The sequence below is a fragment of the Cygnus olor genome, chromosome 5 (assembly GCF_009769625.2).
Source record: "Cygnus olor isolate bCygOlo1 chromosome 5, bCygOlo1.pri.v2, whole genome shotgun sequence".
In the NCBI taxonomy this organism is placed as follows: domain Eukaryota; kingdom Metazoa; phylum Chordata; class Aves; order Anseriformes; family Anatidae; genus Cygnus; species Cygnus olor.
In genome coordinates, this window is record NC_049173.1 from 16,084,045 (window position 1) to 16,102,536 (window position 18,492).

At 45.4% G+C, this 18,492-nt stretch overlaps 2 protein-coding genes across 4 annotated transcripts in view; one reads left to right on the forward strand and one right to left on the reverse strand.

Moving 5' to 3' along the window:
• ASB2 (ankyrin repeat and SOCS box containing 2) overlaps nucleotides 1–11,821 on the forward strand; it is a 31,506-nt gene extending 19,685 nt beyond the window's left edge. For all 3 annotated transcript variants that reach the window (XM_040559212.1, XM_040559211.1, XM_040559210.1), the window contains 3 exons: nucleotides 3,357–3,918; nucleotides 7,224–7,377; nucleotides 8,153–11,821. In XM_040559212.1, the coding sequence (XP_040415146.1) occupies nucleotides 3,357–3,918; nucleotides 7,224–7,377; nucleotides 8,153–8,289 (853 nt within the window). In that variant the 3' untranslated portion in view covers nucleotides 8,290–11,821. The remainder of the gene's footprint in view (nucleotides 1–3,356; nucleotides 3,919–7,223; nucleotides 7,378–8,152) is intronic.
• Nucleotides 11,822–14,043: 2,222 nt separating this feature from the next.
• Nucleotides 14,044–16,287, reverse strand: FAM181A (family with sequence similarity 181 member A). Its single transcript, XM_040558745.1, has one exon. The coding sequence runs from the start codon at nucleotides 15,605–15,607 to the stop codon at nucleotides 14,738–14,740; it is 870 nt and encodes a 289-aa protein (XP_040414679.1). The 5' UTR covers nucleotides 15,608–16,287; the 3' UTR covers nucleotides 14,044–14,737.
• Nucleotides 16,288–18,492: the final 2,205 nt, after the last annotated feature.

The window sequence follows — 18,492 nt, forward strand, 5'->3', positions numbered from 1 at the left end:
TAATACAGGCACGATTCAACATTTTCTCCGGGGTTTGACTTACAAAGACAGTTTCTTGAAAACAAACACATTTTAGATGAGAAATGTGCCAGAGACAAAAACCAGCTCCAGTCGTTCACTTTCAAAAAAGTTGATCCAACAGTACAGTAAATTGATCTGAATCCAATCCGTATATAGAGTCTAGACCAGCTCTCTGAATCTATTCTTCCCCTCAGAAGATCCACACCCCAATCTGAAAACAAATTTACATGGAAAGTCTGCAACCTCAGTCCATCCCTATGTTATGAGAAAAAGGGCCTAATTCAGAGATCACGTCTATCATTGCTAACATTGAGCAGCGTAAATGAGACCAGAATTCATCTCAAACTCAGTTTGTTCACTTGCAAAAGTCTGAGCACAAATTTTTGTGCACAACTGCCCAACTGCTGCAAACAGAATTGCAAGAGGATGAAAAAAAGAAAAAGATCTCTTATAAATATTTATCTAAATGACAAAGCTTTAGCCCGATTGGCTGATCGTTCTTAATTCCTTTGGTATTCGGTAAAATAACACCCTTCATGGTGACCTCTCTTTGTATTCCTGCAGATTTAATACGTAATTCTGCAGGAATTCTACTCTTCAACTTTTTGCCAGAGCACGAAGGCTCCCTACCATCAAAAAGCAAATAATGTAGTCTCAGGGCTTAACTGTCAACTCTTGTGTCTTGGTGTTTGTTTATTTTAAATGACACCTTGTCAATACTGACATGAAATTCATAAGGGTCATCTCATCAGCTGTAGGACAATCACAAGCAGTCATTTAACTCCTTCCCCCTTGGAACCAAGGAGCTGAGAAGAGTTTGTGAAGTGTGGGCAGATTTATTAAGTAAATGCAAGTCAATAATCTCTTGGCACGCTCATAGTAAGGATGCCCTCTGCCTCTTCCCTATAATTTCTAGCAAATGGAAATCCCAAAAGCAGGTGTCAGGGGTAAGGGGACACTCAGCACTATTTCAAAACTGTGCAAGAAGCTCAGCCTTGTGACAGACACAAGCTGTGGCATGGCTTGTCCAGCTTTGGCTGCCTTCACTTGAGCTCCATTCTCCTTCCCACCAGACAGGAAAGACTGCAGTGGTGGAGACACCACATAACTGAACCAACTCGCTTTGAAGGAAGAAGAAACAGACAGGTACTAGATACAGAACTATATTCTGATAAAATATGATGATTCCAGACTTTCCTTTTTTTTCTCCCAACAAAGTCTGAGGTACAGGGGTTGTACTGATGTTTGTGGCACTGCAACATTTGGACATAAAGCCTCAGTGTGGCACCCCTGGGGTGAGGTTCAGGTTCTTGCAGACAGAAATGAGGCAGGTTAGAACTTAGATGTGAAGAGCTGGCTGAAGCACATATTCTGGAGGGAAAGAGCAAAACAGACCCTTAAATCTTCAAAAGAGTTGGTCATGGGATGACAAATTCTGGCACTTGGCATGGTGTCCTCACAGTGCTTTGTGCCCTTTCTGCTATTAGGGCTCTTATAGAAAACATTTGCTAATGGTGGAAAGTTGCACGCTCACCAACATCCAATCTTCCTGCTCCCTGGTGAGCATCACAGTGCTGGAATGAGTGAGGATGCTGGAAGAAAAGAAAAAAAAGAAAAAAAAGTGCTTCGCTACTCAAGATATTTACATAATTTAAAACAACAACAACAACACAACTTCTGTTTAAAAAATAAGATGTAAAAGTAACTTGGAAACATCAACTGTCCACCATGTAAATGGGAACATAATCCTGTAAAGTGTTATGCATCTTCAACTCTTCTTTCAGCTCCTGAGAGCACTGGAGGCTCAGTCTTTCACAGGATAATTCAATGCATCAGAAGCAAAGTTTTTTTCCTGAGACTAGGGCTTATATTTTGCTTAATTTGATATGTAAATATATGTTTGAGGGCCTAGTGTTGGAACCAGCCATTGAAGCCCAGCTGAAGATGTGCCATATTTTAAAGGAGAGAGACACTACTCATTGGGAAACTGAGCTCTGCATGTTTGTTAAAAGAGCTGTTGAATGCCAAATAGAGTCATCTGCATGAGAGGAGGATGAAGAGGTGTGTGACTTGCTGGCTGCCACAAGTCCCTTTTTTAGATGTCCCTGTCTCTGCAGGCATCCCATAGGGAGCATGGGCATCTCCTGGCACAGTAGGCAGGCTCAGGTCTGATGGTCCATACTCTCTTTCTACATCTAGCTTAGGGTGACTGTCTGTGTCTACAGAATCAGGATAGCACCTTAGCTAAAACACCCAACTTTATGAGCAGGAAATGAGGGTTTAACCCATGGGTCTGGTTATGCAGCTCCAGTGACAACTGTGGAGACATAAAATGCTCATGGATTTGAAATGGCAGGGGCCTTTTACATCATATATTTGAAATTCTGATTACATAACGAGAGCGGCCTGATTTATGTTGCTGTGCTAAAGGCTGCATCACACTTTCCAATAGCAATCCCTGGTTACTGGGGTTTAGGACTTGGCTGTACATTTTTTCTCCCTGGGTTAAAAGCATGGCAACCAGCCTAGAAAATATTTGTGTTTCTTTTTCTCTCCTTTCCTAATTATCTTTTTGGCTCCCCATGATCTGGGATGGATGTTGATAGCCCCACGGATTTGCCACAGCCAAAAGCTGCACAGTGAGGTCCTCCAGGACGGGGCTCAATCCAGGGTAATAACTGAACTGTAAAATCTGGCATGGAGGTCTGGAAACCAAATATATAGTTTATCCCAGCTCTGTCCCACAGAGGAAGGTTTGGTTTCATCCCCTTTTTGGTCTCAAGCCTCTTGCTGCAGCTGTGACCCATGAGGCCTACCAATGTCTTGTGTGGGTGAGCACTCAGCAACAGAGCTATCATGATGGAGGTGGGGATGTACAACCCCTCTTTCAACAAGTCCAGCCTGCTTCCTCAGGCAGTTCTTCTGACTCCTACCCACAACGCAATGGTGGAGGTGCAGAACATCCGGGAAAGCCCATCTGGGTGTTTGCCATTGGGTTGTTGCACAGGAGTGAGTTACAGCGGGATAGGTGAGGAGGCAGCACATTGTCTCTTCCATTGTAAATGCCTCTGTGGCTGTCAGTACCTCACAGAAACTGGGTGATAATTTCGAAAAATTTGCTCCTCTCTGAAAGAGGAGTCACCTAACTCACATTTTTGTCAAGGTAAGAACATAGGGAGATGAAGACAGGTTTCAAGTTCACACTCTGGTTTTGCTCTGAGTGAGTTGTTCCTGTGCCAGTTAGTAGGCTCTTAAGGTTACAACCACAAAGCGAGGATTTGCAGTAGATCCACTAGAGCTCACCACTGCTCACTGGCTCTCCATCCATCCATCAGGATTGTCTCCATGCTGATCCCCGTGACCAGCCGCACCCGTGTCAAGCGCAGCGGCATTAGCCCCCTGCATTTAGCAGCTGAGCGCAACAACGATGACATTTTGGAAGAGCTGATTGATGCTGGCTATGAGGTGAACACCAGCCTCTCCAATGAACGCTCCTGCCTTTATGAGGACAGACGCACCACCCCCCTCTATTTTGCTGTTTTTAACAACAATATCTACGCCACAGAGCTCCTGCTGCAGGCTGGAGCCAACCCCAATGTTGACCTCATCAACCCGTTGCTCATCTCCATCCGCCATGGTTGCCTGAAGACCATGAAACTGCTTCTTGACCACGGAGCAAACATCAATGCCTATATTTCAAGCCATCCTACCACATTTCCAGCAACCATCATGTTTTCAATGAAGTACCTTTCTGTGCTGAAGTATCTCCTGGATCTGGGCTGTGATGCTGTTTCCTGTTTTCAGTGTCAGTATGGAAATTGCCCACACCCTGCATTAAATTACAGACGGGACAGACTTAATGATCCTCAGCTGTCCACAGAGCCAACTGTAATACAGGTAAGCACAGCTAAATCTACCTTTAGCACTTCTGAGGACACCTCTCACCTATATATCTTGATAACTTCATGTATTTCTTCTCCCACCTTTCCTGTGAGAGAAGTTGCCTTTAGTCCTACTTCACTTACATAAAAAAAACATAAGGCTTAATAAGAGTATGTGAGAGCTCCAAGTCCATGTTCAATGAAGGGGGGAGAGTGGGGGGAGGGAGAGGGAAGATAGGCAAAATCTGCTGTTGCCCTAGCCTGAATTTCAGGTGAATTATAGGCATCTTGACAGCTTTTGCTGTCAGATCCACAATACTCTTTTCCTCTGGACCTGAGGTGCCAGGAGTGAAGCATGTTTTCTTGACAGGCAGTGTCAAATGGGCAATAGAAACATGCTTGTGCTTCTCACCCTGTAACACCTGTTTTATCTAATAGAGAATTTAAACTCATGGTTAAATTAAAAATGTATAGTCCTTTACTTTATGAGGGTAAACTAGTGAATGTAAATTGTTGCGATTTCTGAATCTACTGGATAAGCAGCCAGGGAGAGGGTGTATAAATCACTACATTAGCTACATGATTGCACATTATATTCAGTTTTCAAACAAGATTAGGAGATTTAGATCCATGATTCCATATTTTCAAAGCCACTTACAGATTTTAGATGACCATGTCTTACATGTGTAACTCTGCAGTCCTTTCCAAATCTCAGCTACCATTTCCATTGAGCTGGAATTGGATTCTCAGTCCCCTAAATGACATTGCATAATCTCAGATTACACTTTTGTTGTGTGTGATCTTTGCCTGTTGACTCCTTCCAAAATATCTCAAGGAAAATATAACCCTCCAGTCATAATTTACTATCCTTCAACATAAGACACTACAAAAACTCTCAGCATGGCAGTCCTCTTTCTCTATTGCAAAGCATTATGGAAGCAGTAAGTCAACTCCTGTATAGCTTAAGTGTACCCTTGTGTGATTTAGAAGATAGTGTCACTTAGGCCGAAGAAATGCTCACCAATAAACTGAATAATTTCTGAGTCTTGAACAATGACAAGGTAGGAAGTAGAGTGAAAGAAGGCTGGAGTTCCAAGGCAAAGAGAGAGGATTTGTCTGTACCCTCTGTGATATCCCAGCCACAAATAAACTGGTCTGTTTTTACTTAGTTAAATGTGTATTTCCTTCTGGATGTCACCTAACACTATTTTTAACACGTAACAAAATATTGGGTCACACACAAACAGAGCCATCACCTCAAAAGTCAGACCACGTGAGGCAGAAGAAGCAAAAGCTGTGTAAATTTATATCTGTGCCTAGAGAGAGATTGGTGAGGGACAAATTCACACAGAGCAGAAAAAGTGATGCCTTCCCTCCAGTGTTATTTTAAATTTGCTTCTTAGTGCTAGGTTTCTGGCTAATAAAAGTAAGGCTTGTGTGGTATAGCTTTGTGACGTGGCTCTGATATGGTTTGTATTCTAAAATACAGAGCATCATATGAAACTGGAGTCTTTTCTACACAAAGGGTGTACATTTCTTATTTTCCTGTATGGAATTGCATAAGGAAAATAAATCTGAATTAGTCTTTACACAGTAAAGACAATGAGCTATTGGATTTGAAAAATACATAGCTATAAATCATTATTGCTTCTACTGAATTAGTGTTTCCTGGAGAAAGTGAATGCAGAAAAACGCACGCTGTCTCAGTCCCCATTTCCCGAATTGCAGTGTCAAAACCATGGACGTGGGGAGTGAAGCAACCTACTGCCGCGAGAGGGCATTCGGGGGCCTGCCAAGACTTCAGGCAAAGTATGTTCCGAGTCCAGAGTCACTGTCCCCGAGGCAATTCCACTGCCTGTAGTTGCAGTTTTGCATTATTTTGCTTCATTTTGCTCTGCTTGCTTTCTTGTAACATGTTTTGGAACATTTTTAATCTGGAAAACATTTTTGTAGGATGAGCTCGTGAATAGGGAAGAGAGAAAAAGACAGGCAAAGTCTCTGGCAGAGACGAAAAGAGGGGAGCAATAATATCCGGAGTTTTATTACTCTGAAACTGTGTCCTCATTTAAATTCTGTCAAAGTGGAGTTAATGCTTGGAGGTGTAGTGCAGAGCCCCAGTTTGCACGCTGTATGTGTATCTGCATGGTAAGGGCATACATTGGAGAATGTCAGATATCCCAAACTGAATTTCCTATAAACAATTTGGTAGAAAATTCTGGGTTGTACACTGGGATCCTCCCAACATTACTATATTTAATTTTTCTGAGAAACATTACATGGGGGTGCTCAGAGAAACAAAGTCAGAAGAGCAGTAAACACATCTGAGAATGCTCTCACTATGAATGAAATGACCTTATAATTCTCTACAGCTTTATTCTTCCTAGGTGTACTAATATTTTATTTCTGAATAAGAATATCCACACAAAATCTTAATGCATTATGAGTTAGTGCCCATACGTGTACAATCAAATGAGATCTAGTTACAGGGGCTTAAACTGAAAGAGGTTTAGGCTGGTACATTTTCTTTCCCATCTGGGGTGGGCTTGGAAGGTGCCTGCAGACAGTCTCAGTGACTAAGAAGATGGATGGTGCATAAGTCACCATTACTCAATTGTGTCCAGCTATGTGTCTGAGTTCTCATCCACACAGCATGATTTAGTTTATCTTAACTTATCTGACTGCTCATATGCAGATAAATCCACAGATATCTTCATATGCAGCAGTCTAACAGAGACAGATGAAGCAGTCTGGTATAATACATGCATTTAAATCAAAGGGGGAAGGCAAGTAACTACTTTTTTGAAATGATGCTGTTTCAAGTCAGCTCTGTGCTTCAGTGTTTCCATCAGCAGCCCTCCATGCTAAAGCTCTGAGTACTCTGCAGCTTGCCCTGTGGGCAACAGATGCCAAGAAGAGAAAGGGACCCAAGATGCTGGGTCATGGTGCTTTGAGCTGCATGCACCTTGCAGCAGCTCCCTCACCTGCTAAGGGCAAAGCTCTGAGGGCTCTTCTTCCCTCCCATTCCCCTGGAAGTAGAACTGTCAGACCCTGTAAACAATTCACCATCCTTTCTGTGCTCCAGAGATGGTACTCCAGCAGGGTTTTGTGTCCTCCTGTGGCTGCAAAGAGGGGATTCTGCCCTCAGTCGGAAAAAAAAAAATAGAGGCATTAGTAGAAGTTTTCCCATGGTAAACTGGAAATAGCCTTCACAGCTGGTAGAAATTTGGGACCAAAGAAGTAGCTGGGATTGATGCTGTTGTCATAGTTTCTGAAGGTGCATTTGTCTCTCACTGACTGTAGTGAATTTGTTTTTTCTTGAAGTTTTGTGACATGGTGTCTACTCCAGAGATGAGTCGCTGGGCTGGGCCAATTATTGATGTTCTCCTGGATTATGTGGGTAACGTGCAGCTCTGTTCCCGGCTCAAGGAGCATATAGACAGCTACGAGGACTGGGCTGTCATTAAAGAAAAAGCAGGTATGGTCACTCAGAAGAGAATCCAGTAAAAATAGTCTCACCGTTGGATTCAAAATGTCAGTCACCATCTCCTCTTATAGTTTCAATTATTTCTATTGAAAAGTCCTATAGGTTTTTAACCTGATCTCTGCAGAACCAGACAGTCAGTATCCATCCCTTAAACTCAGAAGGATTTCCTACTGAGACTGATTTACATTTTGGACCAGTTATGAGGCACTAGAAATTGCTGGGGTGCCATTGACTCTGATGTTAAATCCATCAGTTGTGGATCTGACCCACTGGAAAAAAGCCGTTGCAGTGCCGGAAGGCTTATTTGGCTTTACCTGGAATGCAGGCAGATCAGGGTAAGTGGCCAGCATGACCATCTCCACAGCGAGCCAGCAAGCACCAGTGGCTCCCCTCAAATATCATTTCTCACAGGATTCAAAGTCTTTCATAGACATTATCAGAATTAGTTGTCCAGCACCAAGCTAAACTGGGAAGGTGTTGCATCTATTTTCAGTGGGGAGGATGAGTACTGTGAAGCAGCTTGCTTAAGTCCTCCTAGAAAGCCCACTGGTATGCTGAGATGGGATATAGCACCCCTTCCTCCGGCCTTCTTCCTTCTCTATGCCATGCCTCAGAATGAATGAGCAGCCACTGATGCCAGACGCATCATCCCTCCATTACAGAAGTCCCCTTTTTCCTCCTCCCATCCTCCTCTTCCCACTGTCCTAGCTGTCCCTCTTGAGTTTAAACCTGCTCTGCTCATGTTTCTGACCTTCCTCTCTTTCAGAGCCCCCACGGCCCCTTGCCCATCTTTGCCGTGTCAAGGTACGAAGCCTGATCGGAAGAAACCGCATTAAACTTATTGACACCTTGCCTCTCCCACACAGACTGATTCGATACCTGCAGCATGATTACACGCAGTGACCTCAGGCATAGCAGACACGCAGCGGCTTCCCGGCACGGCACCCAACACCATCGGCATGGTAAGGGTGCACGCCATGCACAGTGGAGAGGAATTGCTGCTGGCTTGGTCAAGTGCACTCCAATGATTAATCTAAAATCTAAAAGAAATATGCTTCTGGAGCACAAGTAAGAAGAAAATGGAGGAGACAGATAAACATTAGGTTTTGCAGGAGAAAACACATGTGATTCACCTCAGAGCTTGGTCTGCAAAGAAAAAGAAATGAAAGACAACTCTGAAAAATGAATAGTTCTGAAGCAAGTACCAGTGGGAGACTGAAAGGTATCCTGGGGTCTGGTGGAGCTTAGCATCCTTGCTGTGATCACAATTCAGAAGTTGTCAAGAGTCAACATATTTGGGAAAACAATCACATTTCATTCACTGACTGAGATTTTTATTTTAGTTTCTATTCTATGTTTTGGATTTCTGCTCAGTGTGCTGATTGCTGATTCTCTGATAGTTTGACACCAGCTTGTTAACACTTACACTTTTATTCTTTGGACCTTTCTTATTGAGTAGAGTACTTGGTTTCTGAACATTCAAAGCTCAGAACTTTTAAAAAGACTAAAACCCAGATATGCTGATTCCTTTAATACTCAAGGGAAGGTTTATTTTAGAAGGATGTAAGAATTGTATTTACACAAAGCAAATACAGTTCATGTTGTATTACATTTGCAATAAGAAGGAGGTGAAATTCTGCTTGAGAGAATTTTCTAGACTGGGGGTTTGAAAGAAACTCTGAGCTATTTTTTATTTTTTATTTTTCTTTTCTGTAAATTAGAAATAGCTGCACTGTAAACAGTAGCTTGAGTCTGTCATGAAGCTGATATCAGAACAGAACAAAGGCCTAGAGGAGCATGGACAGTGATGGAGAAAAAAGAGGCAAGGTACATAGGGAAAGACAACGCTGCCAAGCTAACTTTATCTGTTGTTCCACTGGAGGGTCTCATACCAATGAAATCCAACATCTCTTACCTCCTTGGACCTCTGTGGCTATAACAATACCATCACTGGAAGAAAAGAGAGAGTATCTCAAAATGAGGAAATGCAGACTTTGAGATTTACAAAAACAAATGCACAAAATTAGGCTTCTAAATCTTTATTCAGATTCTCAAACAATGCCAAGTTGCTTGTGCCAGGTGTAGTTCCACTGAAGCCAATGGGATGACATTTGGTGTCATATTATCGAGGCAGAATAAAAGTCCAAGGATTTAGCCCTGAATTTCCTGACTTTGGAAGTCTGAAGTATCTATTAGCTCCCTTTGACACTGATGAAAGTTATTATCTCAGCTTCTTTGAAAATTAGGTCACCTATTTACAGCTCAGATGCACAACTGATTTATGGCAGCTTAACAAGTTGCCATCTATCAGCTGAACCACCATAATTGTCCGTGAAATTCTTTTATTGAAGTTTTTAACAAGTCACATTCCCTCACAGCTGGGGAGGCTGAGGAGCCCACGAAGGGTTATTGGCAGTGTCTGCAGCTCAGTTGACAGGTGTGCCTTGCTGAACTGCTGCAATTTGATGCATGCCTCGGTCCCGCCCAGGCACCTAGGTTGAGATGAAAGAGCCTAAATTTGTAATCACGTCTTGGCAGATCTTACCCTAGAAGCATGCCCATTCTTACCTTAGGTAACAAAGGAGCTGTGCAGTAGGGTTTGCTTTGATTCCCCACCAGAAACCTGACAGATCTGTTCTTTCTTTGCTGGCCTGCGTACCATGGAACCAGGTAGAAATACAAGTAGGGAAAATGCATTGCACCAACTTTTTTTTGTTTGGAGTTTTACACTTCAACACAGGACTAAAAGTGTGTTGCACACATACAAGTCTGGGCACAGAAGTCCAGATTCTGTGATGGTTTTGCGTGAAATTTGTTCAGCACTCTTGGGATAGGATGTGAGCGGGAGCAGAAATGGTTACAGCTAAGGGCACTCTGTCCATAGCTGTCCCCTTCCCAAATGCAGAAGCAGTTGAAAAACCAGTTGCAATTCACACTGAACTGTCACCTTTTTGCAAAGCTTTGGAAAGTCAGGTGTGATTCCTCCACCGTTGAAATTTCATTCACTACCTTCCATTACTACCAGGACCTGCACCCTTGTCCTGCAGCGTGACCCCACCCCTCATACAGGGAGGAGTGAGGTCCCTGGGGGTACCGTGCCATCTGCCCAGTACAGTCATCCAGAAGATGGAGCCTCCCAGTGACACCAGATAGGAGCTGGCCACCACTGTTGGCTGTACAGAGAACAGCTGGCTGAGCAGGCCATTGAAACCTCCCCCAGCCTTTGTGAGTCTGTCATCTTTAGAGCAGTATTGCCAGTGGAGGCCCTGCAATTGTAAGCAATAGTTTGAGAAATGGAAAGTCACCTGTGGAGGTCTCGCATCCCTCACCTTACAGGGCTGAGCAGTGAAGGTCTGGGTCTTCCTCATATTGATGTAAATCAGAAGAGAAATACTTGAAATTAAATGGCTGTAACAGAGCAGAGTTGTAGGGGGTGATAGACACACAACACGACCTGGTGGAGACCATTTACTTAAGCATTCGTTTGGTGTTCAGTGACAGCCCTGGCAATTTCTGGCTGGTGGAAGGATTCAAAATGACCACCTGCATGCATAACTGCAGGGGTGCGGTTTCATTAGCCATCCCAAACTGGGTATTTCCCCTGAACCAGCACTGTTATGTCCTTGGACAAGCCCATACTCGGTTTGGGAAGAGCAAATACAGAAAGTTCATTTATTTTTTCAGCCAAAAGACCTTCATCTGTTTTGGGAGACTCATGTCCTGGTTGCTCTCATCTGTCTGTCCTGAGCCACAGAGCCACTGGCCTGATGTGAGCACACCGCAGCTGCAGGAAGAGTAAGAGCCCACACTGCACAGAAACTGAGGAGAGACAAGTATGTTAAAGGGGGAATCTAGGAATTATGTTATTGCGTCCTTTCTGCTTGATCTTTACTGCAAACCTTCACACAGTCAGTTTACATTTATTTGCACTGAAATGGAGCCAGCTACCTCTCCTACACTCCGGTCACTGACACAATGTTTTACGTGTGATACTGAATCTGCAAAAATTTGACGATCATTTAATGCATCTGTCTAGAAGTTGCTATGAAAAGACAAATACCCAACATCCCAAGCAACCCAGGCTTTGTAAGCAGATCAGTCGTCCCAGTGCAGGGAAAAGTGGCTTGTTTTTATGGAGCATAATAGAATCCTTCAGAGATTATGACTTTTTGTGAAATGTTGTAGGAATATTTCATGACCAGGTTACTGTACTTTTTCTTACTGCAACATGTGCAATTTACTTTATGTTCTCGTGCACTTTTTTGATTTTTTATTTTGTATGAATGCTTTTTCATTTACCTTTCCCTTCCCATTATTTATGAAAGCTATTGTAGTTTCAACAGTTTAAATTTGCACTGCTGTAGTAAATAGCAGCTCTCAATTGTTATGTTTCCATCTTTCAAACAAAGTATGAATTAAACAATTAGACTCTGAAGGGTTATCATCTGTTCTGAACAATAGTATTGAACAACCAAACACTAAAATAGCCAGGAAAAGTCTGAATCAATCCAATCTTGAACAGTTAATAATTTTGATGGTAATCTCAGGGGTGAGTGAACAAAGTATTGCGAGAGAGGAGAGAGAGTTGTTATTCTTTGCAAACCTTTTGGAAAGTTTCATGCATCTCCATTCAGTGATTCTGAATATACTTAGCAATTCTCTTCTGTTCATTTGCGTTTTACTTCACTGCTGCTCCAGTTCAGAGCCCCAGCAAGGGCCAGCTCCTGCTCTGGGCTGGGGAGGGAAGTTCCATGTCACAAAGGAATTTAAGGATTTTAAAACATACTATCAGTTGAATCTGAGGGTAAGTGTGTAAATTTAAGTGCGTTAGCACTATAGAACCAGAATGGTCTGGTTCTGTATCTTGACTTAAAATATGCTATACAGCTACAACAGAAATGTACAGCAACACACATTCAAATAAACAGTTAAAAAATAAAAAGAAAAAGAAAAAAAAAAGATTTGGTATTTATAAGGTAGAAACTTGATTTTAACTCCCTTCATTTTCTGGATTTCTTCAGAAATAAAATTTCTGCAGAAGCTATCCACTTTGCCAAGTATGTCAATGTTGATAGAAATCCATATTCTTGTGCAATATGCAGCACTTTCAAATTTCTCCCCTGAATTCAAGCAGGAGCACTTGCCCACGGAGATCTCTGCAATACCCGCTGCTCATTCCATGAGCTGCTCTGGTCACCCAGAGGGAAATCAAGAGTGGTGCCAAGGAGGCTGCTCTGCACTGGCAACACTGAGAGAGAGCAGTTCAGCAGCGGGCTTCATCTGGATTACAACAGTGACACAGAGCTGTTTATGTGAGAAAGTGCTCCTATTTCCTTGTAAAAAATACCTTGCCTACAGCTCTGCAATTTAAGAACCATAATTCTCCTCCCACTAAAGTAAATAGGGCTACTGTCTCTGATTTTTGTTGGAGTCTCCTTGTGGAGAGGGACAGTCTCCTCGTGGATTTTTTTTTCCCCAAAAGACAAAACATAAAGACATAAGTATATTCATATCTTCACTTCTGGATCAAGAGCTAACTTGATGCCTTTATCTCTTAGACCATCTCTTTACCACCTTGCACCTTGCATGTAATTGCATGTATGTGCTACCAAAGCCATTTTTTTGCTCTGTCTCCTATAGGAGAGGCTTGATACATATGTGAAGTACTGGTAGCAGTGAGAAGGCAGTGAAAACCATCTCTGCTTCTACTTTGGATCTGCTGGACCAGCACACTACAGCCATTGTTTCCATAAAAGTAAACATCACTGGGATAAACTGAGAGGTTTGGGGAAAGAATAAGCTACTTTTGGCCTGAAAGTAGTTTATGTCCTAACTACAGTTGCAGCCTGGTTATATAACACCAAGCTCCATCACAAGATCCAAAATTAGACTCCATCGTGGCTTAAGATGATAATTTTTTCATGACCAAAACTGGAAATTGCAATGAATGAACGAAATTTTCATGACTGCACTTGAAAGAAGCATAGCCTGTTTTTCTCTTCACCCAGATACCAAGAGTGATAGAGCGCTACAGTAGCAAGAAGCCAATGATATTAAGGCCATTTTTTGTTGAATCCTGGGAGAAGCTCCCATTCACTCCAGCGAGAGCAGGTTCAGGTCCGGGGAGGTCACAGATGTCCATTCTCTGTCCCTTTTTTCCCCCATAACACACATCTCCTGTCCTCAGTGATTTATTCCAGTGTAACTGAATAGTTATACACCTGAAATATTAAAACTTTCAGATCTCATGTTCTGTGCCTTAGCAACACCTTCTCTGCGGGTTTAAGAAAAACTTAACTTAAAAAAAATCACCTATAAGCTTTTACAATGCCACTTCACTAAAATAATTAAGAAAATACTGGGCAAATCATTTGTAGCCAGGCTTTGTGATCACATCTTAAAATCAGGCAAAATAAAAGATCTCTGCTAGATGGAAATGAAGACAGGCTATTCTATGCTCTTTTCTATCATATTTTATGTTTTTGTATTCAACAAGTTAGACAATTTATCATTTTTTTTTGGTTGGTGCAGAACAATTTCTGAGGCAGAAATTCATTCAGCTTTCATTTGCACTGGTTTAACACCAGCTAATTTCCCAGCCTCAGAAGAATTACATTTGATTTACATCACTCTGAATGGACAGAGATTTCAGCCCTCGTGTCTAACCACCAGTTGCAAATTAAACCTGTGTCTACCCAGTGGGGCAAAAGTAAACACACTACATCTGCAGAATCACTAGAATAAAATTACCTCCTTTCTTCCTTTATTTTTTTTAATTCTCTCAGTATTTACACACAAGAAGAGCTTAAATCAATTCACAAACATGGTTTCTACATTAAATACTGTCCTTCCAGTCTCTTGCACGCAAAAGGAAGTGACCTGAATATCTTGACTTATCCAGAATTACTTAAAAGTACAAAAACTGTTTCAAGCAGTTTAATTCATTTCATTTCGCTGCTGTGGCCACAGGGCAACCCCAGGAAGATGTTCCCACATGGAGGAGGTCTCCTAGGTGTTACAAGTGCGGACTGTGAATGGTCCGGAGCCCCGCTCGCCGTGGCTCGAACAATGTGCTTCCACAAAAGAGGCCTGGTTTGCCCCACACGCTGTGCCACCAGCTTCATAAGGCTTATTCCTGATTTGCACCTGTGTGGTGAGAGGAGAATGGAGGCCAAACAGTTACTGATTCACTCCAGCCTGTGCAGGAGGACAACGATGTGTTCGCCGCCGTCTCTGGATGGAAACTCCTTCCCCACGCTGCCAGCAGCTCGCACCCACTGCCCAACCTGACACTTCAACTCTCTCTAAAGGGCTCGTATCCAGTGTGACACCCCCCAACCCCTTCCCCCGGCTAAAGATACCCAAAAACATTGAAAATCGGCGGGGGGACAGCAGGCTTGGTGGGGATAGGTTTCAAAACCACGGGCCTGTAGAGTTTCTGCCCCGCGCCCTCCATCTCCTTGCAGAAGGGCTGTGCCTCGGCCGGCAGTGTGGCCGCACTCTTCCTCCACAGCCCCAGCCCTGGGAAGGGTGACTGGGGCAGTGTCCCTGGGGGCTGGTACACGGCTGGCCCAGGGCATGGGAAGGGGCAGCAGGTCCAGGTGCCCACCCGGCCTGAGAGGTCGCCAGCAGGGTCTTTCTCCCCTGTGTGCAGGGCAGGCTCAGAGGGGCTCTCAGGACCAGCAGTGTCCTGGCTCCTTTTGCTTTTCTTCCCCTCAAAGGGAGGAGTGTCTCTGGGGGCTGACAGCCCCTCAGGGCCCGGGGGGAAGCCCCTGGATGGCAGGCTCTGGGCCGGCCTCGGCTCTTCCCAGAAGGAGGCGGGGAGCTGTCGTTTCCTCATGGGCACCTGGTCAGGCCTGCCGGCCTCAGGGTTTTGCTCTGGCAAAGCCCTCTCCCCAGCCAGGCTCTCCTCCGCCTCGGCTGCCCGCAGCACCTTCTCAGCAGCAGCCCCGCTGTGGGGGCCGGAGTCAGGCATCTCGGACTGGCAGCCACGGGCCCTGTCCTCTGCTCCCCGGCGCGGGCCGCACTCCGACGGCTTGCCAGGGTGGCACCGCGGGACCCGCGAGTACTTCTGAGAAAACCGCTTGAGCTGCTTCTGCAAGTATTTTCTGTGGTCCACCGACCGGCGGCAGGGAGCGGATTTATCCAGAGCTGCCTTGATGTCACTGGAGGCCAGGTTGACAAAGTTCAACAGGGTTTTTACCTCGCTGTCCGATGCCATTTCACTGGACGTCGCGTGCAGAGTTTCCCATTAAAAGTTTATAATCCGTCCCGAGCAACCTGCGAGACACGGCGGGCAGGCTTGGAGCACGACGCCTGCATTCAAAACACATCAAGAAAACTGAGGGAGCATACGGAAAGCCGTCAAACTTCTCAGCTATGCCCACACGTTGTCCATCAGGTCGCCTCCGTGCAGGCAAGCCGCCGGCAGAGCTGCCGCACACCCGCGGCCCCTCAGCGCTGCCCGGGCACGGGGTCTGCTGGCTTAATCTTGTTAGGTGAGGCTTAGGTGGGGAGGAGAAGCCGGGACAGCTGCTCCAGCATCCCTGCAAGCAAGCGTGGACACTCACCCGGCGCGCGGGGGCTTCTCCGGCGGTGCTGGCGGAGGAGAGCCCTTCCCGCTAATCTCGTTAGGCAGGTTACACACCGCCACCCCGGCGGAGCAGAGGCAGCCGGTGTGTGGAGGCAGCTGAGCGAGCACTTGAGCAAGCTGAATGAATATCGACTCCGCCGAGTTCGGGGCTCTCTCAGGCCAATCAGGAGCCACTTTGCCAAATACAAAGCATCCCAATCAGGCATCAGCCTCCCCTTCTCACATTCTTTGCCATCGCAAATTGTTGCCATGGGGACAGCCACAGAAAGACAGCTAATAAATACAATCATTTCCCCGCGATTTCTACCATTCTCCCCTATCCTCTTCACCCCTACCAAGGCCTTTCTTTTTTAAAGGCACAATCCAAAGGGAAAGTGCCGATGATGAGTTAGGAAAGTTTAGGCACCCTTTTCTCTGCACTCCCTGAAGCTGTCTGGGGGCTGATACTGACCATGCTTCATTGGCACAGGACAATGTAATACGGGGGACCGGCCTAGCCTACTTTTAACCGTTCCCCATCAGAGACTTTTTTTTTTTTTCAGGGGAGGATGATGTCAGAAAAAGGTAGGAAAGGAACAAATCTCTAAAGAGATGTGCAGATATCCATGGAAAGGGAGCTTGAGCGCTCAAGAATCTTGTCTTTATGTTTGCCCCCTCAATTGAGTTACACAAAAGCTGAATTACCCATTCAAACTACCCGGACAAAAGGATGGAGTTGGATAGTACTCTTGCATCTGTAGTCAAACAGTTAGAGACTTAAATCGAGTCGTCATGATGGAGAAAGAGTTAGACAAAGCCCATAGAATTGCCATCAGCAAACATTTTCCTGTGTCATATTAGTGGGTCTCCATGACTCCCCCTGGCCTGGGGACAATAGCACAAGTTTGCACACTCGACTACTGTCACCCTGCCAACGCTGGCAAGGAGCAGAAACAGGACAATCCTTTAAGGGGAAAGCATGCCCGCTGCAGGGAAGGTAAGAAGAGAGGGAAGAAAAGGCGTGTGAAATGCTAATTGAGCTGCTTCCTTTACTGATCCAGAGTTATGCGAGCCCTCCGCCTTCTCGCAGGCTTGTCCCTAAGGGGTGGCAATAACTTAATAGCACAGTAAAACCGGGAGCCAGGGGAAGAGGAGAGCAGAAGGGCTGCCCTCGGTGCACGCCGGCGGCGCAGAGCTGGCGGCAGCCCCATGCCCCAGCCTGAGACCCGCTGCCTCCCACTGCTGGCACAGCGCTGCTCCGGGGATGGGAACTGCGGAGCAGGCGGCAGGCTGTGCGTGCCCACAGTCTGGGAGATGCTGCTGGCTCGGGGGCAAGCACACCTGTGCCTTGGGGAAAGCAGGGACTGAAGTCCAAGCTGTCCCCCCTTTTGCAAGTAAAATCTTCCTTGCTGACAAGAGGCATTGAAGGTCTGAGTGCTGAGTTGAAAACTGTGGCAATTTACATGTATTTCTATTACTCTGATTTTCCTTAGAGAAGGACAAGAACCAGACCGTGCCACTATACCACGCTCTGGGCTTACTCCTCAGTGTCTTCATACCAGTGCACCCAGTGCTGCTGCCCCATTTCACACCATTTGTCCCAGTCCAGCCCAAGCCACATGTGCTGGTGCCCACACTCAGACGTTGCAGGTCTAGGGAGACCCAGGAACCAGGACATCCCACAGCAGGAGATGCTAGAGAGTCATTCGCACCACGGCGGGCTGTAATGTGCTGACTGGACAGAAAACCTTGAGGGCACCTTTGTGCTGTCTGAGGCAGGTGAGGCTGGCAGGGCGAGGGGCTGCTGTGGGCACTGGGGCTTCTCTCCTTCTGTCCTCCCAATTTCTATTGCAGAAGCAGCTCATCCCCGGGAGACCTGGTGCAACTAACCCTGCCTGCACCCTTCATCATCTTCCTCATGCCATCAGGATGCAAATCTCTGCACAGTCTTCTCCAGTAAGACCTTGGGGAGGGAGGGCAACAGGGGCAGGGACAGGACACAAGAGTTTCCAGTCACCTGCTCGAGCATCTATTTTGGAATGCACTAGCTGGGGTTTGCCCTCTCTGTGACCCAACACAGATCTTTCTTCTGCAGCTGAGGTTACAGAAAGAGGTTTTGTGGAGTTCATTTAACGAGACGCACATAAAGGGATCACACCTCTGTTTTCAGGAACAAACTGCCCCCTGTGCTCGAGCGTTTGCCCCCAACCTGGCCATCATGTTGCATCCACCTCCTGATGGAGCTAGTTGGTAGCCCAAGGGAATGCAAGAGAGAGACAGAGAGGTGTGGGATAGATGCCAGGGAGCAAAGGATTGACTCAGGATGTTAATAAGCTTTGTCCTCAGAGGCCTGGGAAACTCATGTCACATGCTTTCAGACCCTATATGCATTATAGGCAATTTATAGGAAGGATATGGGATATATACTGGAGAATACAGGAAACCTAGCACCCCTCCGAGACACCCATGGATAAAGTTCTCTCCCAGTCCCCATCCATGCCTGTCCCCTCCTGGAAGGACACTTGCCCAGGTCA

Excerpts from the sequence above, each read along its gene's own strand:
- FAM181A (XM_040558745.1), bottom strand. The coding sequence starts at position 15,607 with ATGGCATCGGACAGCGAGGTAAAAACCCTGTTGAACTTTGTCAACCTG.